The sequence below is a fragment of the Lithobates pipiens genome, unplaced genomic scaffold, assembly GCF_037356315.1.
Source record: "Lithobates pipiens isolate NorthernLeopardFrog02 unplaced genomic scaffold, aLitPip1_a1.2 Scaffold_19, whole genome shotgun sequence".
NCBI lineage: Eukaryota > Metazoa > Chordata > Amphibia > Anura > Ranidae > Lithobates > Lithobates pipiens.
Window position 1 is genome coordinate 515,372,234 of NW_027507764.1, and position 25,931 is coordinate 515,398,164.

The 25,931-nt window shown below is 43.5% G+C and overlaps 1 protein-coding gene across 5 annotated transcripts in view; it reads left to right on the top strand.

Annotated features, from left to right (window-relative positions):
* Positions 1-25,931, top strand: part of OXR1 (oxidation resistance 1) — an 807,173-nt gene that overhangs the window by 641,479 nt on the left and 139,763 nt on the right. For all 5 annotated transcript variants that reach the window (XM_077493164.1, XM_077493165.1, XM_077493167.1 and 2 more), the window contains one exon: positions 15,880-15,962. In XM_077493164.1, coding sequence (XP_077349290.1) covers positions 15,880-15,962 — 83 coding nt within the window. The remainder of the gene's footprint in view (positions 1-15,879; positions 15,963-25,931) is intronic.

The window sequence follows — 25,931 nt, forward strand, 5'->3', positions numbered from 1 at the left end:
ATGCAGAGCACCAAAAAAAATAAAAAATATATAAGTGTGTGTGTGTGTGTGTGTGTGTAGGTTTTGTCTCGAAGGTCGAAACATTTCCTCTTTTTACATGACAAAGCAACCGCGATCCTGCAACAAGTGTCACTACGTGTTTATAAACGGATGAGTTTGCCGGGTGCCGTACTGGCTTGTAGAACTGGTTCAGATGACTTGTGTATAGTAATAATAATAGCAGAATGCACAGAATTAGTACACTATGGTCTCCTCTGAAGGGAGAAGTATAGGGACATTCAGCCTGTACACATTTGCCATTTGTATGGTAGTATTTATCCTTGGAGCAGTTTTTAATCTTAAAGTGTTACTAAACCCAGGAGCCTGCATTCACTATATTTCTCCCACAGTACACTATAAACTGCTAAATACCTTTTCTCATTAGCAGTATATAGCAGTCTTGTGACTTCTATCAGAATCTGGTTTAAAGCTTGTAGGAGGAGTTTTTCATTCTCCCACGAAAGGACCCCTGACCCTCTGTCTGGATAGTGCTGATGGGCCCTGTCCTGATCACATGCACTCTCCCAAGAAGAAGAAAAACAAAACAAAAAAAACTCTCTAGTAATACACACCAAACTGAGCATGCACAGCTTGTCCCCTAGCACTGTTCTATCAGGGGATGGTTTGGGGATATTAGAAGAGGGGGAAGATCAGAGAAGACAGGGTCAAACAGCCTTTTTACACAATGCAAAGGATTAACCTTTTTAGGTTCTACAGTGAGTATAGCAAGCATGCTTTAATGCATTTACAGACTGATTTTTCTGTTATGAGTTTAGTAACACTTTAACCACTTGCCGACCACTGAGCGACCATGTACGTACCTTTTTTGAAGAGGGATATCTTGGTAATGGCAGCAGCCACAACCGAGGTATCCATCTCTTCAGTCGGTGGTTCGGGAAATAATGGTTGTCTCTGCGGCGCATGCACAGTGAGATCACCGTCATCGGCGGCAGGAGAGGTGCCACCCCCTCCCGCCACTCTCACGCGCCCTCCGCTGCTTACCGAAGCTGTCAGCAGTGGCGTAGGCGATCGGGTCCTGTCACTTCATTGGTATGGAGACAAGTGAGGCTAAGATGGCCCCCACCCATCTCCATACCATAGCAGGGCGGAAGCGACTTCAAAACATCACTTCCGCCCAGACCTCTTAAAGGCACATTTTTTTCAAATGACAATATTTTTTTACTTTTTTATTGCATTTAAGTCCAAATATGAGATCTGGGATCTTTTTGACCCCAGATCTCATATTTAATAGGACCTGTCATGCTTTTCTCTGTTACAAGGCATGTTTACAAGTAACCACTTTGTTTAAAAAAAAAAAAAAAAAAAAAAAGTAAAAATAAATAAGAAAAGACATTTTTTTTAAAGCGCCCCGTCCTGATAAGCTCGCACGCAGAACCAACCGCATATGTGAGTAGCGCCCGCATATGAAAACGGTGGTCAAACCACACGTGAGGTATTGCCGCGATTGTTAGCGCAAGAGCAATAATTCTAGCCCTAGACCTCCTCTGTAACTCAAAACATACAACCTGTAAAATATTTTTAAACGTCGCCTATGTAGATTTTTAAGGGTAAAAGTTTGACGCCATTCCACGAGCGGGTGCAATTTTGAAGTGTGACATGTTGGGTATCAATTTACTCAGTGTAACATTCTTTCACAATATAAAAAAAATTGTGCTAACTTTACTATTTTCTTTAACTTTTTTGAATTAAAAAAAACACACTTGTGAGACCGCTGCGCAAATATGGTGTGACAAAAAGTATTTCAATGACCGCCATTTTATTCTCTATGGTGTTAGAACCCCTAAACATACATATTTTTATTTTTTTTTTTCTAAGTAATTTTCAAGCAAAAAAAGTGTTTTTAACTTGTAAACAGAGTCTGAAATAGATGCCCGGTCCCTAAGTGGTTAATACACTTTGCACAGGATCTCTGTACATCACATATTTGTATCATGCTTCATTTGCTTCTTATTGGCACTATACTGTATGCTCTTATGACTACACCATTTAGCAGCTAAAAATTTGGCAATCTGCAGGGACGAGTAGAGACTGGCCAGAGAGGAATCGCTGACACAGGGTGCCAGCTTGAGCAGGTATTGCAATATATGAAAACTAAGAATCCTTGTTTTGTGAAGGATCAGCTAATCTCTTCTTAACCTCCCTGGCGGTATATTTAGTTCTGGTTTCTTACAGATTACAGTACTGTGTGTTTGTTTTTTTTTTAACTTTTTTGAATTTGGCGCCAATCTCCGTAAGTAACTCCCCCACATCACAAACATCACAAACAAACAAAAGATTTCCAAGCATTCTTACCAGTCGGCCTGCAAAACAACTACATTGGCCCTGTCTAACCGTTTGTTAAACAGAGGGTTTTGTTTTTACACGTTTGCAAATACATGCGTAAGCCACATTGCCCACACCAAAGGACCTCTGTATATACTGTGGTCCTAACAAAACATTTTCAGAGCCTCCTTAGTAGGCAAAAATAACAATAGATGGGTTAAGGGCAGGTGTGCCTTGAGGGAGCCCACCCCTCCTTATAGACAGGGGGTCTCTAAGTGGCGGCCCTCCAGCTGTTGCCAAACTACAAGTCTTATCATGCCTCTGCCTGTGGGAGTCATGCTTCTAACTGTCAGCCTTGCAATGCCTCATGGGATTTGTAGTTTCGCAACAGCTGGAGGGCCACCAGTTTGAAACTCCTGCCTTAAAGAGGAAGTAAAGGCACTTAAAAAAAAAAAAAAAAAAATGCAACCTGCAAGGCAAAGGCATAATGAGCTAATATGCGTCTTCATGTTCGCCGCTGCCATGTATCCCGGAGTGACTTCCAGGTCAGCGCTGTGATTCGCCGGAGACGCGATGACGTCACTCCAAGGCATGCGCAACGGGAGCCGACACGAGTGGCATATCGCCGTGGCCTGCCCAGTGCGCCAGCGCACCGCTGTCTTTTTGTAAATATCTCCTAAACCGTATAGGTTTAGGAGATATTTCTTGGACCTACAGGTAAGCCTTAATCTAGGCTTACCTGTAGGTCAAAGTGGTTTGTAAGGGTTTACAACCAGTTTAAAGGCAACTATAAGACCTAATATTGTCTGTAGGTGATGCTCAAATGCCTTTTAGAACTCATCAGATTAGAGTTAGTGCCCGTTCACACAGGGGCGACGTGACTTGCAGCGCGTCTCACAGACGCAACCTGCACACGACTTCAGCGGCGACTTGCAAAATGACTTCTGTATAGAAGTCAATGCAAGTCGCCTGAAGTCGCCCCGAAAATACTACAGGAACCTTTTTCTAAGTCGGAGCGACTTGAGTCGCTCCTATTAGAACGGTTCCGTAGTACAGAACGGAGCGCGACTTGTCAGGCGGCTAAGTCGCCTGACAAGTCGCGGTAATGTGAACGGGCACTTACTGTAACTAATGGCCCACTAGATAATATGTAACTAATTAGTCCTCTCATTTTTTTTTTTTTGTTGTGTGCCGTGACAACTAAATATTCATTGTAGGTGCATGTATTTTTAACTGTGTATGAGCATAGGCACTTTTAAACTACAATTCAGTGTTCGCTTTTTTATTTTTATTTTACTTTTTATTTAATTTTTATGTCAATGTATTACTATCACAAGGAGTCTAATAAGTCCTCTGTGATCGTATTGAGCAGTGATGGGTTCTCTATGGAGATTTCGGAGGTCTAATGTGTCCCCTGTACTGTCGTAGAAAGTATTTGATCAACAACTGACAAGGCTGGCAACGATGGTTTGTATTCCAGTGCAGCAAAGTCGGCATTGTCTGCCCACTACCGTAAGTTAGGAGTTCGCTCAATTTCCTTGTAGGATCAATAGGATTTTCTTGTTTTTTTTTTTTTTTTTTTCTGCACTTGCGCTTCCAGCATTTTTAATATACAAAACATGAGTAAATGTTTATGGATGGCAAAGATTTACAACCCCCCCCCATGCCTATGGTAGAAAATTGTCAAGTGTGTTATCCACACTACTCCCAATCAATGTATTTGTTCAGGGGCAAAGGGTCAGCCATGGTTGAAGCCATTGGATCATCATGACAGCCAGCAAGTCTTTGAGAAGTAGCAGTGTGGTATCTCTGGGTAGTATGTGGTCTGTAATCTGGTGGCCAGGATCTCAAGGTGGACAATATGCATCATGGTGATGATTACTTGTAGTATAAGTCCCAGAGCATGCATGGCATTACTTTGCCAATCTTGTGGTTGGCACAATGGCTTCTGTACAGGTTTTAAGCACCTTTAGGGCTCCGTTTGGCTGACTTGTCCCTGTGACCATGTGATATGAATTATATGTGATAAAATGATTTGTAACGGCTGATTTTTTATTTTTTTTTGTTCTTATTAAACCTTAAATGAGCGTTTACAGCCAGTGTCAGTTTTCTTCTACGTAAGCGGATTACATGAATATAATTGCTGCTGACTGGAACATTTTCTAAAATTTACTCTCACTTTTATTGCGAGTTTGTCCATTTTATTTTCATTTTGACTGCTTATCTTGTAATCGTTTTAATGCCAATCTGTCAGAAGAGTCTTGTTGAGGCTCGGCTATTTATTTTTATATTGCTTTTAAAGGGAATCTTATTTGGGGGAAATAATAATACTTTTTTTTTTATGCCTGTTACACACGATTAAAGATTATTGGATGAATGATCGTCCGTGGTTTTTATTTAATTTTTTTTTGCATGCTAATCTCAGATCGAACCTGAAAAGTTTACTAAAGTCACTAAAATTCTCGTACGACAGAATAAAAATTCAGAAGCGATGTTGTGTTCTAATGTATTTTTTCGAAGGACAACTGTACTGATTAAATGAAAATTGTACGATCTGGCATCGTACAAAACATTTTTTCATGCATGTTCGATCAGATTATACCAAATGTACTCTGTACTAACGATCCAATTATCGTACGATCGCTTCAAAATCTGTGTTTTATTTTTTTGGACAATTTCCTGATCTCGTTTACGGGGCTTTACTGTGTGATCTTCAGCATCTACTAGACTTTTCTTAAAATCAAACTTTACAATTAAATTTTTATTTTTTATTTTTTTTTTCACGTAAAGAAAGTGGTGAACATTTTATTTGTTCTGCTGAATTCCCCATCTTTCTTCTTTGAAGATATATATCGGCCTATGGAGTTAAAATAATTTAAAATATAATTTAATCAAATCTTTATTTTTAGCAATAACATGGTGTGAGTGGATTTCTACCATTCAGACTGTCGCACCCCTCCAGCCTGTGTCTGTTGTGTGTATGTGCTTAGAAAAAGAGGGAGGTGAAACCTCCATCAATCAAGATGTAATATCCTGCCTCTATTGTGTTTTCACTTGTGTGACTCTATAGTCGGAGTCTCCAAACTTTCTTAGCAAAGGGCCAGTTTTTCTGTCCTTCAGGTAGCTAATGGGAATAGAAAATATCCCAGTATCGGTGTCCCATCATTGGTTCTAGTGGGAGGAATAGTGCCCCATTGTTAATAATAATGAGATGAATAGTGACTCATTGAAGTCATTAGGGAGACTGGTGCTCCATCAATGGTGTCAGTTGATGGAATAATGCCCCAGAGGCCAGATAAAGGCAAGCAAAGGGCCATGAGACTGGTGAAAAAAACAAAAAAAAATTCACAGATCTCATGCTTTCCAGCCAGGAGGTAGAGATGTGGGGTCTTATTGACCGCATCTCTCCATAAAGAGGACCTGTCACATTCCTATTACAAGGGATGATTACATTCCTTGTAATAGGAATGAAAGTGATCAAAAATAAAAATGTAAAAAAAAGTATGTATGTATGTATGTATATACACACATATATGTAATTTTTTATTTATTTTTTTTAAACGCCGCTGTCCTCGGTAGCTCACGCTCAGAAGTCGAACGCACACGCAAGTCCCGCCCACATATGTAAACGCTGTTCAAACCACACACAAGCATCACCTCCGCTGGCTTGATTCCCACAGAAGTTTCCTGATTCTTCACCATCCCCGGTGAGAATACTGCTCCAATACTTGCTTGTTACTCACTGTGGTCCCTGGTAAAGGTGGTTGGTCCCTTACCGGGGACAGCTTCCCTTCTACCTCCGGCCAACAGAACCGTCAGTTTTGGTTGGCTTGCAAGCCGCAGTCCCAACCCTGTGCTGCTCTCCTGCTTCTGGATAGGCCCTCAGACAGCCTAGCAGCCAGATGTGCCCGGGATAGGCTCAATCTCCGGCCCAGCAGCCCGGGCAGTATAACACACGTCCATCCAGACAGCTGTCCAGGTGGCACAGAACGCAGATCACCTGACCTCAACCGAATTTATAGGCTCTCCCAGCAGGACAGGGGATTCAAGAAAACCCCTGCCCATTGGCTGAGAAACCCCACATACCCATAACCTGACCTTGCGCTGCCCTCCTTTGTATCTAGTACCACCAAGTACCCGGCCACCTAGTGGTAGAAAAGTGCAACATGGCCAAACTTAGGGAGAAATCAATAAATCTCTAGTAATCGAACAGGATAACTACTGGCAAGTAAATTTGTGAGGGGCAACCATGCCTAAACTCCAGGGTGCTTCATCTGTATTTAGTGAACACAGATTACAGAACATGTCAAGAATTTACTGGTTTTTGGAAGTTTTACTTCCTCCTTTGTGTGACCACAGAATATTGCCAGTTAAGTATTGCCTGTGGAGACCGCTGGAAAAACTTAACAAATGTTCTGATCTGTGTAAAACAAAAAAAAGTCAGGCGGTCCACTTTAAACCTTTGCCATGTTTCTTCATCATCATCATCACCATCATCATTGCCACCATCATCCATCTTTTCATCATTATACCGACGAATGAAGGATTGTCGCACCGCTTCTCTGTTCCTAGGCTGTATCACACATAGTAAAGTAAACCCATTAGGCTCAATCACTTATCATCCACAGCCTAATCTTTCTTCGAAGTTGCTGACCCAAAAGTGTTTTGTGCTCTTTAATCTCCTTGTGTTCCTCCGAGTCCCCTGACAATAACCGTATTTCATTATCGTCTGATCTGCTTGAAACCCAAACTGCTCCTTCAGGAAGAATCGGAATTGCATTCTGCCAACTAATATTAAAAATGCAAGACATGCAGAAAGATTTTCCAAGAGATCCTTAATTTGATTTCCTGAAAGTTGCGTTTTGAGCCTTGTGGGAACAAAGTTCTGGATGCTTTGTATTAAATACATAATTGACTGGTCTGAATACTTGTTTAGCGGCGATGTGTGCCAGCGTTTGTGGAACAGTCAGCGTTAAAGGCGAACTGCCATTAAACTTACTCATTCAAATCTTATGCAAAGATCAGTAAATTTGATTGGCATACCTATCGTAACCTGTTGGCCTTAAGGAATGGAAAATGGGTATTCCCTGTGACAACCAGCCAGCTCTTGCCTTTCAAATCTATTATTTATAGACAGCCAACAATTTACAAAGGGTCTTTAAAATTTGTATTATGGAGGTCCAGTCAGTTAAATTCTTTTTGGCAAAGGTCTGAATCTCATGTTTGCACTATAACACATCACAGTCCCCCTTTACATAGATGTTTGTAGCCTACCATTCACATCGAATCTCCCTCTTTTTACATAAGTTTCTTCAGCCCCCCCCCCCCCCCCCCCACATCAGTTTGTTTTTTGTTTTTTAAATCGTTGTCCATAGTGCCCCTTTAAATCACAGCCCCCCCCCCCCCCTTTTTAAAAGCAGTTCCACAGTGTCCTCAGTTCCCCTTCACATCACAGTGCCCCTTAAAGTATCATTAAACCCACATCATCATAAACTTTTAAAAAATGGTGTATTACATGCTGTTCATACCCAGTCATTATGGGATTTTTCTGTTTTTTTCTGCAAAAAACCTAGTTGATCCTGCCATTCTGCCTCCACCTTCTTTCCATGTCCCCACTGCAGTTGGGGATTTTGCAGAGCAGTGTTAGCAGCTCTGCACATGCTCAGTTTTCAGTGTATTTCTACCCCAAGCCTTTCCTTCCTATCATATCTGAGCAGCCCATGTGGTAAATGACAGCCCGGTCCCTTCCTCCCCCTCCCTCCATGCCCACCAACCAGCTAAACACAATGTGATTGTGAGATCACATGAAGATTAATGGTGGCTTCATCTCCCTGTTATTGTAAGGCACAGGCTGGAGTGGAGTGACAGCCTGTGACTGACAGAAAAATATAAAAGATAAAAATGGTCTTCCAGCAACAGAAGAAACTTATATATATATATATATATATATATATATATATATATATATATATATATTTTTTTTTTTTTTTTTTTTTTATTCCAGGTCTGTGTTAACCTAGAATAGCTAGAAGCTCCTCCTGTCACTGTTTCCCTGCAGACAGACTGGGAAAGAGCTGGGTGATGTTTCAGCTGCATATTCAGTAGGATAATTTACTTAGGTGTGTGTGTGTGTGTGTGTGTGTGTGTGTGTGTTTTTTTTTTTGTTTGTGTTTTTTATAATTAAAATAATTACAGTGCCATCATCCACGTGCAGAAAGAGAAGGGACAATATAAAATAGTGGGTTTTTAGTATCTCTTTAATGTCATAGTGCCCCTCCACATCAGAGTGTCCCTTACAGTGCAAGCCTCCCCTGTACTGTCCTCCTATCTTTTAGGCAGGGTAGAGGCACTTAAAATTCCCAGCTCAACTTACCGACCAGTCTGCAACCAACTGAACTATTCAGTCTAACAGGATGCATTAAAAACAGGGGTTTAGTCTGCACGCAGTTGCAAATGCATGCGGAAGCTGTGGCGCCACTTCACGGCACCCCAGTATTCTCTGCAGTCCTAACTCTACATTTTTGAGAGCCTCCATAGTAAAAGCACATGCATTACAATGACTAGGCAGAGGACAGGGGAGCCTGGAGGGAGCTCACCCCTCCTTTCCACGGGGGTGCACTGGACACCCAGCATATAGCAGCAAAGGTGTCCAGTGCAGAGTTAGGACTGCAGATAATACTGGGGTGTTGTCAAGTGGCTCTGTAGCTTACCCATGTATTTGCAAATGTGTGCAAACTAAACCCCTGTTTTTAACGCATACTGTTAGACAGGATAATCTGGGTTGGTTGCAGGCTGGTCGATAATTTGAGCTGGGAATTTTCTTTGGTTTAGAGGCATTTGTCAGCCTGGGATGTGCTCTCACCGCGGTTATCCTCTCAGCATCCTCAGCGGTGGTGGGAGGAGCTGCAGATTTGGACTAAGGGCGGGAGCTGCCCAACATACTATGTTAACAAGCTTTTGGTTACCCGCTTGTTACTTTGAAAAGACTCCTACTCTGCATCCTGCATCACTTGGGAGAGTACATACAGCTGATAAGTGGCGGCCTAGACAGGACTGTCACTCGCTTAAGGTATGAGTGTGTATGAGCATTAAAAGAGAAGCATGGGATTGATGATTTTTTTTTATTTATTTTTTTCCCCCCGAATCATACTTGCCTAGGTGTATGCAGCATCTGTCCGACTGTGCATCTGTCCCCTACCGGCTCGAAGACTGAGAATGGAACGATCAAACACGGCTGGCGGCCCATTTCTCAGGGCTCCCTGAGCAGAGAGGCGGGGACTGACGGTCACCTTCTCTGCTTTGCCCCCCACCCCGCGCTCACTGGAGCGCTGAGCTGTGGAGGAGGCAGGAACGGCCAGCTCAGGCTCTAAGCGGTTTGCTGAGAGGCTGAGTCGGGGGCCGATCCAGGCATGTGGGGAGGATCCCGACCATATGTTTGTAATCTTTCCCAAGCCTGGACCACCTCTGACGTCAGCCGAATGTGGACTTCAGCCCGCTGTCTGTTTTCTACTCCTGTGACCCGTTTTCAGCAATCTGCACTCGTGTGACCCACAGGAGAAGTACAGAAAAACGAGCTTGGGCTGTACTTCTCTAAGTATAAGCCTTATACATTGGGCGCTGTGGGTATGAATGAGATGCATCCATTACGTGGGAAAGCACAAGGGTATAAATGGGCCTTTGTGACTCTCTTGGGCACACATGCAGTACATCCTGACCAGAGCCAATCTACACCTGGGAAAGTGTCCTGGACCTTCATGTCCTTATAGACTTCACTGTAATTTTTGGGTACCTCTTCTACTAAACTGTTGACATCAGGTGCCTCCTATTGGCTCTAACTGGTGTTTTTATATGTATGGCAGCTAAAGCCAAGCACAATGTAGATGTGATGACCCTGGAACCTGATGGTATCCATGGATTTTATATTTGATGAGCATCCCAGATTAGGCTATTTTGGCTGAATGGAGACACTATTTTCATGTCTGGAATATAGATACTTGGAGGTGGTAAGGGGACATATTCTGCCAGTTGCTGTTTTCTTCCAAACTTAATTCCTCCAGGTGATAGGTACATTTCTATCTAGGCACACTGAGATAATTTGGCAATCGTCACCTTTTCTGTATGGCCAGCTCTGTCAAATGTGGTCAAGGTCAAGCTTGGCTGCACACTCGGTGTAGCCTACGTCCTTGATAGCGGAGTCGGTGTGTTTGGCCAAACGGGAAGAAGCCTATTTCCAAAACAAAGATTTCTTACAGCCAAGTGTGCTCTGTTCTGTGTTCTCAATGTGAAGTCAGTTGTCTCTGTTCCAAGAGGGTTTGTGGGCTTTGTGTAGGGTGGAGCTGTGGTGGCAATTTTACTTAAAGCTGAGCTCTGGGAATACAAAAGAAAACTACCCTTGTTGTGGGCCCTCCTTGCACTATAAGGGTTAAATGCTTAAGTATAGGAGTAGAGGAAATGGCTCTTTTACAGCTAGAATCCCACTGTGCATGCGCTTTTTGAATGGTCCCACAGTCTGCTGGGACCTGTGATGTGTACCAGAAGGCTGCGGGCAGGAAGGGTGGGATGCTGAACTTTTTTTCTTTTTTTTTTTTTCTTTGAATAGTCTAGAGCAGGGGTCTTTTTTTTTTTTTTTTTTTTTTTTTTTTTTTTTTTTTTTTTAAATGAGTATAGTGTTGCATGACTGCGCAATTGGCAGTTAAAGTAGCACAGTGCTGAACAAAAAAAAATGCCCTGTCATGAAGGGGGGGGGGGGGTAAACCTTTCAGAGCTTAAGTGGTTAATCGTAGGCAGAAAGTGTTATGTATGTATAATTTTTTTTTTTTTTTTTTTTTTTTAACAAGCATTCAACATTTACAGTATGGTGAGACCCCACTGCGAGGAGGGATATAGAAATAATAAATATCTATCTATTATTTTCTTCTGGTGCTGGAAGTTGAGAAGACCATTTTTAGTGTTCTCGTATTTTCAGTTGTTGCAGTGTATACCTTGAATTTTGATGCACTGTTCAATTTTTTTTCTTTTTTGTAGGCTTGCTTTGCTCTTCCATATTTTTTATTTTGTTAAATATCTATATTTGTAGGTCAGCCACTAGAGGGAGTATTGTATTTGGCAGAAACCCACTCAGCAGGTGGCGCATTGCATTTAGTGAATTACTCACTCTCTTAGACCTAGCTTGTGAGAGAGAGCTGTAAAGTGTAATTGTGTAACCCCACAAAGCAAAAAATCCCTGTCGGGTGTTTTTTGTGTGTGTGTGTGTGTGTGTGTGTGTGTGTGTGTGTGTTTTAATGCGCAAAATTTTTTTTTTAAATCAAACATATTTTTAACCTGGATCCCTACACATTAAGGCCTCTTGCACACGATACACCTGTTTGAGCATCTACTTTTTCACACTTTTTTTTTTTTTGTTTATTTATTTTTTATTTTTTCTTTTGTATGTATTTTCACGTGCGCAAGAAAACGTATTCTTGCATTTTTGTTCTGCACAATATGTAAATAGACATTTGCACACATTTGCATGCAGTCACACACACTTGCGCGCATGAGTCGTAAATTGCTGACCAAAAATGCTGCTGTTTTTATTATTTTATTTTTATTTATTTTTGTACTGAAGAATGCACAGCTCTTGTTTAGGCGTCTGTGTAGATGGGCTGTATTTTAGCTCCGTTAAAAAGAAACAAAAAAAAAACTGTACTGAGCTTTTTCAAGCTGCAGTGTTCAAGAAGCCTAAAGGGGGGGAAAAAAAATCCAGTTATATATTCTTAAAGACTTAGGCTCCATTCACATTAGTGCATCTTGAAAGTCGCATGATTTTCAGTGCAACACTGGGACGTGACTTTGCAACTTTTAGTGCGATTTTTTTTATTTGGTTTTACATTCTATGGATGAAAGTTGCATCAAAAGTAGTGCAGGCACCTTTTTAAAGTTGCTGCAACACTAAGTCGCAGTGATTTTAATGGGTCATATTGAAAAGAATGGTGTGCAATTTGCCATACGACTAAGGATTAGAAGCTAACAGAATCTCCCAAAAGAAAGCTAGAATTCTCTTAACCTTCTTTTCAAAAGTGAAGTAATGGAGTTCTACTTTAAGATCTTTCATCATTTGCTGAATCAATGGTTGACCTGAAGAGCTAGGTTTTAACGGCTTTGATGGCTGTAGTATTGCATTTTGACTACGTTGCCACCTGCTGGTGAAATCTGGTATTGCCGCTCATCCCATGAGACAAAATGATAGATAAATCTATTTTAATAACCAGTTTGCAGCAGTTGGAGGATTTATGGGAAACAAGGAATGGATTGTTTGTTCTAAGCTCCTCACTTGCCATTTAAGTCATAAATAGTGCCATTCTCCCCTGAATGAAGCCATTCATTTAGCAGTAATTCAACTTCAGCTGGTGGAAGGATATGCTGGGACTGTGCTGGGATTGCCGGATTGGTTGGGGAGGGGGGGGGGGGGGGGGTGGGGTGTTTGCCAAATGGCATGTTACTGGCGCTGTTGTGCACTTTATACACATTTTCATAGCACCAGGATGCACATACAAATATTTACCCACAAGGTCTCCAACATCTCTACGCAAAATTGGTTTGTTTAAAAAAATTTTTTTTTTTTTATATTTTTATTTTATATTTTTGGTGAGTGCAGGTCAAGGAAGTTAAAGGGCCATTCCCTTTTTTTTAACTTCTTGCTTACCGGGCACTTAAACCCAACCCCCCCCCCCCCCCCCTCGCACTTTCAATGACAGTTGTGTGGTCATACAACACTGTACTCAAATTAAATTATTTTCTTTTCCCACACAAATAGAGCTTTCTTTTGGTGGTATTTAATCGCAGCTGGGATTTTTATTTTTTGCTAAACAAACAAAAAAATATGGAAAATTAAAAAAAAAATGTCATAGTTTGTTATAAAATTTTGCAAACAGGTAATTTTTCTCCTTCATTGATATGCTCTGATGAGGAGGCACTGATGGGAACAGATAAGGTGGTACTGATGGCCACTGGTAAGATGGCACTGATACGTGATACTGATGGGCACTGGAAGGTGACACAGATGGGCAGCACTGATGGGTGGCACTGTGGGCACTGGTAGGTGGCACAGATGAGCTGGTGGGAGCTCTTCTTGATTGGGATTGATGTCCCTCTGAGAGCCGCCGGTGATCAGCTTTTTTTGTCAGTGCGAGGAGAAAAAATGGGCAATTACCGACTCGGTTTACATCACATGGTCAGCTGTCATTGTCTCATAGACTCGCTGATCACAGAGCGCGCAGGCCGCTCGGGCACAGGAGGACGTCAATAGACGTACTTCCGGCAAAGTAGGTCCATGCTGCAGCCGTCATTCAGCTATAGCGCGGATCTGAAGCAGTTAATACGTAATGTGGTGTGTGTGTGGGGGGGGGGTTTGTTATTAACGCATTACTCCACATTCAGACAAAATTTTATGTATAAAGTATATCTGCATGCCCATAGCAGTGGTGGTCAATTTGGTGAATATAGGTGGCCCTCGATTTTGTGGCACCCCATGGACATAGACTAGATTAACACACTTGTGTTGTGATTTAATGTGCAATAATTCTTGTCTTACCGCTGGTCACATGGTGACCTGTGCAATGTAAATGGGCAGGCAACACAATGACACTGTGCGCCTACGGATTCTCAGTAGCAGAAGCTCCTAGGCTTAGTGCTGGACCACAGCTGCTGCTGACAACCGGCGGTTCTAGCGCTAACGCCTGCTGTAGCCGTTGTCACCCAGCATGCCTGATGGGAGATCTGGTGTGCAAAGAGCTGCACGCTAAGTGCTGGCTGGTCACATGTGGCCGGGGGCAGCTTATTGGTCACCAATGCTGTAAAATTTGCATACATAGGTTTTGCTAAATCAAATGAATTCCTCCCTTGGCCACCCCAACAGAATTCTTGTCTGTATGTTTGTGCTCCAGGGTAAATAAAGGAAAGGAGTGCAGTAAGTTTAAGCACACTCATTGGTTTTTGGTTGGTTGACCCAGGATGATGTTATTCCTGCGCATACACAGGAGTTTATTTATCTCAGCAGATGCCGAAATTGTGAAGTAGGTAGGAATACTTTAATGCAGAATAGTACGGGGAATTCAATAAAGCCTAATGACGCTTTTCTGGTGGTATGGCCCAATAAAATAACCTGTGCCAGATTCAAAATCTCTGCCCCATGAGTAAGCTCCAGTGGGTGGGGTGAAATGCGTTGGATGGGTCCAGGCTGAAACTGCCATTCACTACCATAACAGCAGGTCTTGACTTGTGCAGCTCCTGGGACACCTAATCACTCTCTGCCTATCCCTGCTGCCAGGTTCAGTAGCTTTACTGACACGTACAGCAGATTCAAGTAGTTCTTAATAATGCCACTTTTACAGTGGACCGCTATTACTGCACTAAATAAACAAAAAAAAAAAAAAAAAACAAATTGCTTAGTTCCTACCTAATGAAACTGGAGGTAATTAAGATCAACTGTAAGCTTCCAGGGGGATCAGCATAATGCTTTTTGGCATTCGCTGACCAATCATAATCACCCTCCTCTGTCCCAGAAGTGCTGCAGGAAGAAGAGGGAGAAAAGAGCGGGGCTTTTAAATCCCCAGACCGATGGACTTGCTTCAGTACTGACAGCTTGCCATCCTCCAAGGTAAGTACAGCGTGGACTGGTGGGAGGAGTCGGGGATGGTGTACAGTGTTCACTTTTTTTTTTCCATATATATATATATATATATATATATATATATATATATATATATATATATTATAAAATCACTTTTTTTTTCTCAAATGCCTCTAAATGCAAACGCGCCATATAACTGACGTTTTTAAATGTGGGTTACTATCTGTCAACTTAATCTTTTTCAGGAGAGGTTGTAAAAAACGTCCCGTGTACATTAAGCCTAAAGGTCTGCTGTGTTGGGTTAGGAGTAACAAATACATTTTTTTTATATTAGCAGCCCTCTGTATGGGGAAAAAAAAAAAGGATGGTAAAGGGGGTGGGGCTTATATGCGTCAGTTGCGTTGTCCACTCAACTCCTCCATAGCTTTGCTATTAGCAACTACAGAAAACTTTTTAGCCCTGATAATAAATAAGCAGACTGTGTTGTGTGTGTTTGTTTTCTTTCCCCTTAATTTGCAATTCTGCTTTCACACCGGTTCCTGTAATACCACGGATAATTTTTTTTTTTTTTTTTTAATCAATGTATAAAGAGTCTGTCAAGCCTGTTTTTTTTTTTTTTTTTTTAAATGCACGTTTTTATAGACGGTACATAAACGCCTCCTAATTGTTGGGGCTATCCTTTATTCCAGATAATAGGAAGCACAGCCCCGGCTAATGTATCACACTTGTCACAGTAGTTTATATTGGTTAAAGAGGAGGGAAAAAAAAAAAACGTTAACGCAGGCAGCTGGGTTTCAGTTAGACTGATTCTCCTCCGGTTCCAGATTGAAAGCCTTGTAACTGGTGAAATAGAATGTCTTGCAGCAGCCGTGTGCTAGCTAACAGCCTGTGACAATCCTGAAGGAGGAACATGAATCTAATGCGTACCTATCCTCATTACCCTTCAGATACCGGGCAGAAAAAGACCCTCGAGAAGAAAGATGGGCGACGGATGTCCTTCCAGAAGCCAAAGGGGACCATGGAGTACACGGTACGCTTTCTCCTTCTACTTTAAACACCCCCCCCCCTTCTTCTTCTTTCCTCCTCCTGTGCTGAATGACAATTGTGAAATCTCTTGGCTATGACTTGTGTATATCGAACGTTCTGCTCAGATCTCAGTATTTCTAATGTGCCCCGGGTATATACTCATCAGTGGCCGTGTATCTGTAACGCAGGCTTCGGGTCACAGTGTGGATATCTACCTTGACCTTGCCTGGATGAATAACCTTGCACGCTGCCGCTGCTTATTGTGATTTGATTTTAAAGCTCAGAGATGATAGTTGTGTCTCCCCCGTCAGCCGGTGAAAATGGAGCCTTTGTGATTGCTATGTTCTTGAAATGACCCTCAAAACCCTCTGCTGCATTCGGCTTCTCTGTTACTAGGGGCAACCGAATTTCAAATCACGCATATTTCATTATGTCAATGTCTGTCTGAGCGGGGAATCAAAGTGTGTGTGTGTGTGTGTACGTTTGTTATCATCAGTCTTGCTAGCTGTCCCTGTACTTTTTTTTTTTTTTTTTTTATTATTATTGTTCTCGAAGGGCTTTTGTATTAAGGCAGTTCAAACAGCAAGGATAATGTGCAAAGTGCAGTAGCCGGTGGCAGCAAATCAGATGTCCGCTTGCTGTGGTCAGGTCGCTGGACGAGCAGGGTTGATTTGTTCTTATGGGTTGCAGCACTTTGCTCCAAATGCTCTAAAGGTCTGATTAAAGTGGTTCTAAACCTTTTTATTGTTTTTTTACTAAACCATGCTATACTCGCCTGCTCTAAGAGCAGCCCCCCATCCTCCTCTTCTGGGGTCCCTTGCTGGTGCTCCTGGCTCCTCCTCTTTAGCATGTGCCCTATAGGAAGCCACGTCCTATGACAGTGATGGTCAACCTTGGCACCCCAGATGTTTTGTACATTTCCCATGATGCTCAAGCACTCTGCAGTGTAGTTGAACATCATGGGAAATGTAGTAACAAAACATGTGGGGTGCCAAGGTTCGCCATCACTGTTCTATGAGGACACTTGTACAGGCTTAATCCTGAGCCATGCTGTCTGTGTCTATAGACACAGATAGCACAATTTCCCTTGCCCCTTCTTTTCATTGTTGGACAGCAGCAGGAGACAATAGCTCCTGCTGCTATCAATCCACCGTATGAGGCGTGAGAGAGCTGCTGCTTTTGGGCACAGTGCTGGATCTAGAATGGGCTCGGGTAAGCATAAGGGAGAAGTGGATCCTGGTTACAGAAGGTGTTTGTTTGTTTTGTTTTGTTTTTTTACCATAATATGCATTAAAGTAATTGTAAAGGTTTGTTTGTTTATTTTTATTTTTTTAAATAACAAACCTGTCATACTTACCTGCTCTGTGCAAGGGTTTTGCACAGAGCGCCCCCGATCCTTCTTTTCTGGGGTGCCCCCGCACCACTCCTTGTTCCTCCTCTTCTCGACTGCCCCCACGGAGAGATGCATTCCATGGGGGCACGCTCCTGAGTCCTGATGCTAGAGGAGATGACTGTGGCAGCTACAATGATTTCCAGCTTCCACAGGGATCACACAGGTATGGCACGTATACACTTGCATTGGTCCAATGTAACTATGTAAAAGTCTCCATACCTCGAATTCTGCTTTAATACCTCTTCCCGCCCAAGGTACATCATATGACGTCCTGGACGGTGATATCTAAATGATTCCAGCAGCTACAGACATCATTCAGATATTGAATTTTACAGCTGTCAATTCCCTACATAAGAATGATCATAGCGGCTGCTCTGCTGCTTGATCATTCTTACGGGTGGCAAGAAGGGACACCCCCCCCCGCTACCCTCCGGTGCTTCTACCGACTCACCAGTTCCATCGGTGAGTCGGAGACTGGATCCGCCAGCCCCGGATGGTAACCATCTGGTCCACCGGAGTCTCTATGATCATTCGGAAGCAATGTTATGACGTCACGCCCGGCCTCTGCATTCAAACGTATGACCCGCCATTCCCAGCCTAGAGGTGAGATGTGCGGTCTTATTGACCCCATATCCCACTGTAAAGAGGATTGCTCATGCCATATTCCTATTACAAGGGATGCATAAATTCCTTGTAATAGGAATAAAAGTGATCAAAATTATTTTATTTTTTTATAAAGTGTCAAACAAAAAAAAAAGTAAAATTTAATTATTTTTTTTTTTTTGAATTTTTTTTTTTTGTTTGTTTTAAATCGCCCCTGTCCCCGTGTGCTTGCATGTAGAAGCGAACGCATACGTAAGTACGGCCCACATATAAAAACGGTGTTCAAACCACACATGTGAGGTATTGCCACGAACGTTGGAGCGAGAGCAATAATTTTAGCCCTAGACCTCCTCTGTAACTCAAAATGTGTAATCAGTAAAAAAAAATTGAAAACGTCGGCTATGGGGATTTTTAAGTACAAAGGTTTGGCACTATTCCACAAGCTTGTGCAATTTTGAAGCATGACATGTTGGGTATCTGTTTACTTGGCGTAACATCACCTTTCACATTATATGAAAAAAATGGGCTAACTTTAATGCTTCCCCCCCCCCCCCCCCCCCCCAAAAAAAACATTTTTCAAAAAATTGCTGCGCAAATATTGTGCGAGATAAAAACGACCGCCACTGTATGCTCTAGAGTCTTTGCTAAAAAAAATATACAATATTTGGTGGTTTTATGTAATTTTCTAGCAAAAAAATGATGAATTTTACATGTAGGAGAGAAATGTCAGCATTGGCCTGGATGGGAAGTGGATAATATTATGTTTTCTGTATTAGGTTTCGCTCTGCCATTTCTCACTTATGTCTAATAGAGGCTTTATCAGCTGTTTGATTAATGTTAAGTAATCGTTGACCATGTTCCTTATTTTATCAGTCATTCCTGGTATGTTAGCTTATATTTATGAGAACTGTGTCCTACCCTGTAGCCTTTTATTTCTCAATACTCATACCGTCTTCCTTTCTGTGTCATAGTCCGATGAGGCAATATAATAGCACAGGGTTTGGTAGGTCCTGGGATAAAAAACACATTCATTGGTGCTCTGGTGGGGAGACCTCTTCCCAACAGTTTCCAGGTTTGCTTACCTACTTTTGTTTTTAAAGTGACTTGTAAACTTCACGGTGTGTTGTGTGGGTGTTTTTCTAGCAAAAATAAAAATTACTTTATACCCCCAAACATCATTTTTTTATTTTTTTTTGCAAAGACCCTAGAGAATAAAATGATGGTCGTTGCAATTTTCCCATGCCGCATGGTATTAGCAAAGCGTTTTTTCAAACACAATTTTTTTGAAAAAAAATACACTTTAATTTTATTACACGCAAAAACAAATAAAACTCAATGTTAATGTAAAAGGGGATGATATGTTGAGTAAATAGATACCTAAAATATCACGCTTTAAAATTGCGTATGCTGTGGAATGGCCTCAAACTACGCTACTTGAAAATCTCTGTAGGTGATGCTTTAAAAATGTTTGCAGGTTACTAGTTTAGAGTTACACGGGAGATCTGGTGCTAGAATTATTGCTCTTGCACTAACGTTTGCAACAGTACCTCACGTGTGGTGCAATTACTGTTTGCATATGTGCGTGGGACTTGTGTACGTGCTCACATTTTCACATAAGCACCACGGGGGGGGGGGGGGGTGCACATGTTACTTTTTTTTATTTTTTGTATGTTTATTTTTTACAAACTGATCGGCTGCTAATGGCCAGGTAAACAAAGAGGAAAAAACCAAAAGTCATGACCTCCTTGTCGCTTCCTGTTTCCAGGGTCAAAGAGAGGGAGGAACAATATCGGTTCCTCTTTCTCTGTGTAGTGTCACCGTTGTTGCCAGTCAGAGCGATCCCCACTCCCACGATCGGACGGCAGAGCCTTCGAGAGGCATCATCCTGGTATAACCGCTGCCAACCGAGGACGTCCTATGACTGCCTACAGTTGGCAAGTGGTTAAATAATAAACATCTTATACTTGCCTGCTCTATGCAATAGTTTTGTACAGAGTGGCCCCCAAACCTCCTCTTCTGGGGTAAACTGCTAGCTATGGGGGAACTTAATCCTGACCCGAGCTGCATGTGTATATTGACATACACTCGAACTCTCCCCCTTCTCCCGCCTTACTGGACTTGATTGACAGCAGCAGGTGCCAATGGAGCCCATTGCTGCCTCCATTATCAGTGAGGATAGAGGAGAGCGCCACTGATCTCGGGCACAGTGCTGGCTCGAGATTGGGCTCAGGTAACTATTAAGAGGAGGGCTAGGGGCAGCTGAAATTGGAAGGTTATTTGCCTTAATGCAGAGAATGCATTAAAGTGGTTCTAAAGCCTTTAATTTTTTTTATATCTTATACTTGTCTGAACCCACTCTCGATCCAGCACTGTGCATGAGAGCAATGACTCTCTCCTAGGGTTGCCACCTCATCCCTTTAAACCCGAACACATATGAGTTACACAGGTTCTGCGGCTAATTTAATTCAGATGAGTCACCAAGTTTGTATAATTACCATCTTAATCGGCTACAGAATTTGTGTAATCATTGTGTTCAACTTTAAAGGGATGAGGTGGCAATCCTGCCCTCTCCTCTCCCTCCTCACAGGGTAGATTGGCAGCAGGAGCCATTAGCTGGGGCTGATCCAAGGTCTGAAGGTGCAGGAAGTGGGTCTGATCCAGACGTGGGGCTGGCTGTAGGTCTGAAGGTGCAGGAAGTGGGTCTGGCTGTAGGTCTGAAGGTGCAGGAAGTGGGTCTGGTTGTAGGCCTGAAGGTGCAGGAAGTGGGTCTGGTTGTAGGCCTGAAGGTGCAGGAAGTGGGTCTGGTTGTAGGCCTGAAGGTGCAGGAAGTGGGTCTGGTTGTAGGCCTGAAGGTGCAGGAAGTGGGTCTGGTTGTAGGCCTGAAGGCGCAGGAAGTGGGTCTGGTTGTAGGCCTGAAGGCGCAGGAAGTGGGTCTGGTTGTAGGCCTGAAGGCGCAGGAAGTGGGTCTGGTTGTAGGCCTGAAGGCGCAGGAAGTGGGTCTGGTTGTAGGCCTGAAGGCGCAGGAAGTGGGTCTGGTTGTAGGCCTGAAGGCGCAGGAAGTGGGTCTGGTTGTAGGCCTGAAGGTGCAGGAAGTGGGTCTGGTTGTAGGCCTGAAGGCGCAGGAAGTGGGTCTGGTTGTAGGCCTGAAGGCGCAGGAAGTGGGTCTGGTTGTAGGCCTGAAGGAGCAGGAAGTGGGTCTGGTTGTAGGCCTGAAGGCGCAGGAAGTGGGTCTGGTTGTAGGCCTGAAGGCGCAGGAAGTGGGTCTGGTTGTAGGCCTGAAGGCGCAGGAAGTGGGTCTGGTTGTAGGCCTGAAGGCGCAGGAAGTGGGTCTGGTTGTAGGCCTGAAGGCGCAGGAAGTGGGTCTGGTTGTAGGCCTGAAGGCGCAGGAAGTGGGTCTGGTTGTAGGCCTGAAGGCGCAGGAAGTGGGTCTGGTTGTAGGCCTGAAGGCGCAGGAAGTGGGTCTGGTTGTAGGCCTGAAGGCGCAGGAAGTGGGTCTGGTTGTAGGCCTGAAGGCGCAGGAAGTGGGTCTGGTTGTAGGCCTGAAGGCGCAGGAAGTGGGTCTGGTTGTAGGCCTGAAGGCGCAGGAAGTGGGTCTGGTTGTAGGCCTGAAGGCGCAGGAAGTGGGTCTGGTTGTAGGCCTGAAGGCGCAGGAAGTGGGTCTGGTTGTAGGCCTGAAGGCGCAGGAAGTGGGTCTGGTTGTAGGCCTGAAGGCGCAGGAAGTGGGTCTGGTTGTAGGCCTGAAGGCGCAGGAATTATTGGGTCTGGTTGTAGGCCTGAAGGCGCAGGAATTATTGGGTCTGGTTGTAGGCCTGAAGGCGCAGGAATTATTGGGTCTGGTTGTAGGCCTGAAGGCGCAGGAATTATTGGGTCTGATCATAGGTCTGAAGGTGCAGGAATTGAGTCTGCCAAACCCTATCGTAATGTGGAAAAGATTGCTAACCTCGGTTATAAGTTAGAGCTGTGGTTCTCAACCAGAAGACCTGGTTTCCTTTCACCTCTGACAGCTAGACTTTTTCAGAGCTGGTTCACACAGGGGCAACACGACTTCCAGCGTGACTTTTGGAGGCAATTTGCACACGACATGAGTATGAATAACAGCACGACTTGGGACAACTTACAACACGACTTTAAGTCGCCCCCAGGCCAGGTGACTTTGGCCGTGGCCAATCGCAGAATAATCGGCTCTCGAGGGGCAATTCCACGCCAAATTTTAAATAAAAAAAAAAAAGTCATGGGTTCCCCTCCAAGAGCATACCAAGCCCTTAGGTCTGGTATGGATTTTAAGGGGAACCCCCCTACGCCAAAAAAATGGCGTGTGGGTCCCCCCAAAATCCATACCAGACCCTTATCCGAGCACGCAGGCCGGTCAGGAAAGGAGGTGGGGAAGAGCGAGCGCCCCTCCTGAACTGTACCAGTCCGCATGCCCTCAACATGGGGGCATGGGTGCTTTGGGGAAGGGGTGCACCCCCCCTCTCCCGCTGAAATACGAGTGCTTTCACACTGGGGCGCTGCTCTGGCAGGACGTCAAAAGCTCTGCAAGCAGCTTCTTTGCAGCGCTGTAGGAGCAGTGAATACACCGCTCCTAAAGTGCCCTTGCCCATTGAAATCAATGGGCAGCGCTGGCAAAGCCCTGCTGCAGCAGCGATTTGCGGGCGGTTTTAACCCTTTTTTCAGCCACTAGTGGGGGGCTATATGGGCCCCTGCTGGCGGGTGAAAAAGCAACGGTAAAGCTCTGCTAAAAATAGCGGCGCTTTACTGCCAACGCCCTGACGCTGGCAGTATGAAAGTGCCCTTAGAGTTATCATAAGAGCAAGAGGCAAGGGGAAATCTTCCAATGGGGCAAATGTTCTGGTGACAACTGTCTAAGATGGGAATTCTAACTTCCTATGAAGAAGAAAGTGGAGGGAATTCTCAGGACAAAGGCAGGAAAAAAAATAAAAATAATTCTGTTAACCCTTCCCTACTTTATTTATAAAACTTGGGGCTTGGGCTATACATGCACTGTTTTTCCAAAGTGATGAATGGTGGGTTTTACGGCTATCTTTGGACTCTCCTGAAGACATTTTCCCCTCCCCTTATCTCCTGTCCCAGTGACAACTTATCACCAGACAGGAAGTAAGGGACATACCTTCAACAGCAGCAAGAATAAAATTGTCTAGACATACACTTTAAAGTAAAGCGGGTAATCGATGAAGCAAGGTGACCTCTTCCATTCCTCACGGCCTTCTAAGATCAGGATTTTTCCAGGTCATTGCTGAGTAGGCGCGGATAAAACACTTACTCCTGTGATCATCAGAAGATTTTCTGTATGTCACCGCTGTCTTTTGATATCACAACTTCAACAAAGACAGTTTCTACTGCACCAGTCAGTTCGGAAATATTTTTCCTCTTATTTCATGTTTTACTGCTTGGGCGAGCCCATTGGGCTTGTACAATAAAAAGCCTTGCACTACATATACAATACAGTATGTCGGTTAACTTTCTGATGGATGTTTTTTTTGCTCTTGTGCTGAGAACATCTCTCTTTGCACAATAAGACTCCAGAAAGCACATCTTTCAGTGTACTGCCATTGCTGACCAGTAAACCATGTAGGAGGGCTAAAGTCAGAATGGTTGCCCAGTGCCCAGAATTAAAGTCTGCATCACATATGCATTGCAAAAACAAACGCAGGGTAGGTATGGAGATTTTTACATAGCTACAATTGTCCATCTATGCATATGCCATACCTGGCTGATCTCCATGGAAGCTGGAAAACACTCTAATAGACACCACTACAACGGTGATCTCCACTAGCTTCTGGGTCCCTTGCAGAGTGACTGCCCTGCTGGACTTGTAAAGTCAGAAGGTTTTTTATCTTAATGCATTAAGATAAAAAGCTTTCTGTGTGCATCAGCCTCCACTAATAATTACTGGAGCCCCATCTCTGTCCAGCGATGTCCATGAGTGTCTCCACCATCCGGGGCTCCCCCTCCCGATTGACTGATAGACAGACAGCAGCGGCATCATTGCCTCCCACTGCTGCCAATCAAAGTCAGTCAGCCAATCAGGAGAGAGGAGACAGGGCAGGCTGCAGCTCCGTATCTGAATGGACACATGGATCTGTGGCTCAGGTGCCCCCATAGCAAGCTGCTTGCTGTGGGGGCACTCAACAGGAGGGAGGGGCCAGGAGCACTGAAGAGGGACCCGAGAAGAGGAGGATTCAGGCTGCTTTGTGCAAATCCCCTGCACAGAGCAGGTAAGTATAACTAACATGTTTATTTTTATTGAAAAAAAAGACTTTACAATCGCTTCAATAAGGAGGAGACTGCTCACTTGGCACAAGGGCCAGTCAGAAAATGGTTGACGTTTTCCCAATGAATGAAAAGCATTCTCTGATTAGATGAGATGGAGAAGTGGGCAGTGACATCACAATCTCCACCTTATCGTATATGCATATTTTTTTTTTTTTTTCTGGAGGTATAGACCTTCTATCATGAGGATGGAGGAAGTAATCAATGGACTTTGAGTGCAGTGACGTCACCAAACTTATGCTCCATTGAGAACTAGTTGCGCTCACTCGTCCCCTGCCTTTCCTGGCCTTCTGGGCTGCATGCTCGGATAAGGGTCTGGTATGGATTTGGGGGGGGGGGTTTCCACACTATACTAATGCGCTGGAACCACATGCCGGTAAGGTTGCAGTGTGTTACCGTAGACTTTAAAGGGAGGCCCTGAAAGGCTTCAAATGCCTCCTGACTAGACATGAGGCTTACATTTTGAAGCGACGCTAATGCTTCATGTTTTGATAATGTGAACAACACTGTGTGGTGTCCATTGTACCATTTGCATAGGCGTTTGAGGGAAGTTTTTATCGCTTTTAATACCAGTGTGAACTAGCCAGGAGAAAAGATTTTAGCTGGAGGTGTCCATAAGGTTTCTGCTGGCCATAGATAATTCTACATCTGGGGTGGTGGGGTAGTGAAGGTTAGTATTATATTTTGGGAGGCAGATGGAAAGATAACTGCACTTCCGATGAGAGTTATCATTTAAAGGATTTCAGACAGAATTGTTATTGTCTGTATAATGTGCAGATCATGCCATCGGTGGATCTCCAGGGAGTGTTTGGTCTTTTGCCCATTTTCCAATTGCCAATTTTCTATTCATCTCTGCTCATGAACCGGAGAAGGGTAGAAACGTCCCAGTACTTTTAATTGCTGCAGTGAGATGATCACCTGACTTACAGGGCACGGCGTGGGCTAGATTCATCTCAAGTTGTTTTAAAATGAACTTGGCTTTTTGCCCTTTTAGGCTAAATTGATAGGTTCCCATGATGGCAACTCCGCTTCCTCTGTTCATAAACGCCATCTCTGTGATGCCCTGTTGCCTTGCCCTAAAGGCTTAACAAGTTTTGCTTTAGATATTCTTTATTACATTTTGGATAGAGTAGTGCAGGGTTAGAACTGTCTTCAGTTTTTTTTTATTATTTGGTTTATATTTTGCCACCTGTGTCTAATTGGGGAGAATTCCCTTGGTCAGGGCCATCTTACTCCACGGGCACTACTGGGAACTGCCCTGGAGCCCCGGATGCATAGCTCCTAACTGTGCCTGATTTCAAGGGACTGTCCCTGATTTGGAACAATGTCCCTCTTTCCCCCTCATTTGCCCCTCCATTTTGGTCTGATCCATATAGTTGTGTATAAAATGCACTTTGTATCTTTTAAAAAGTGTTTCCCAGTGCTAAACTTTTCATCCAAATTCTAAATGACTGCATTTGTAAATTTAGAGGAATAGTAGTGGTAAAAAAAAAAAAAAAAAAAAGCCGTTGTGGATTTAATTAACTTTTTTATTTTGGTTAATTCTCCTTTAAGGGGGTGTAGCAGGGGGGTGTGTTCTATGCCTACATACATTTTATGGTAGGTGTCCCTCATTCCCATTTCAAAATGTTGGGAGGTATGCCCAGATGACTGTAGAACCTCCGCAGTCCTATGTGCCTTTTGCGA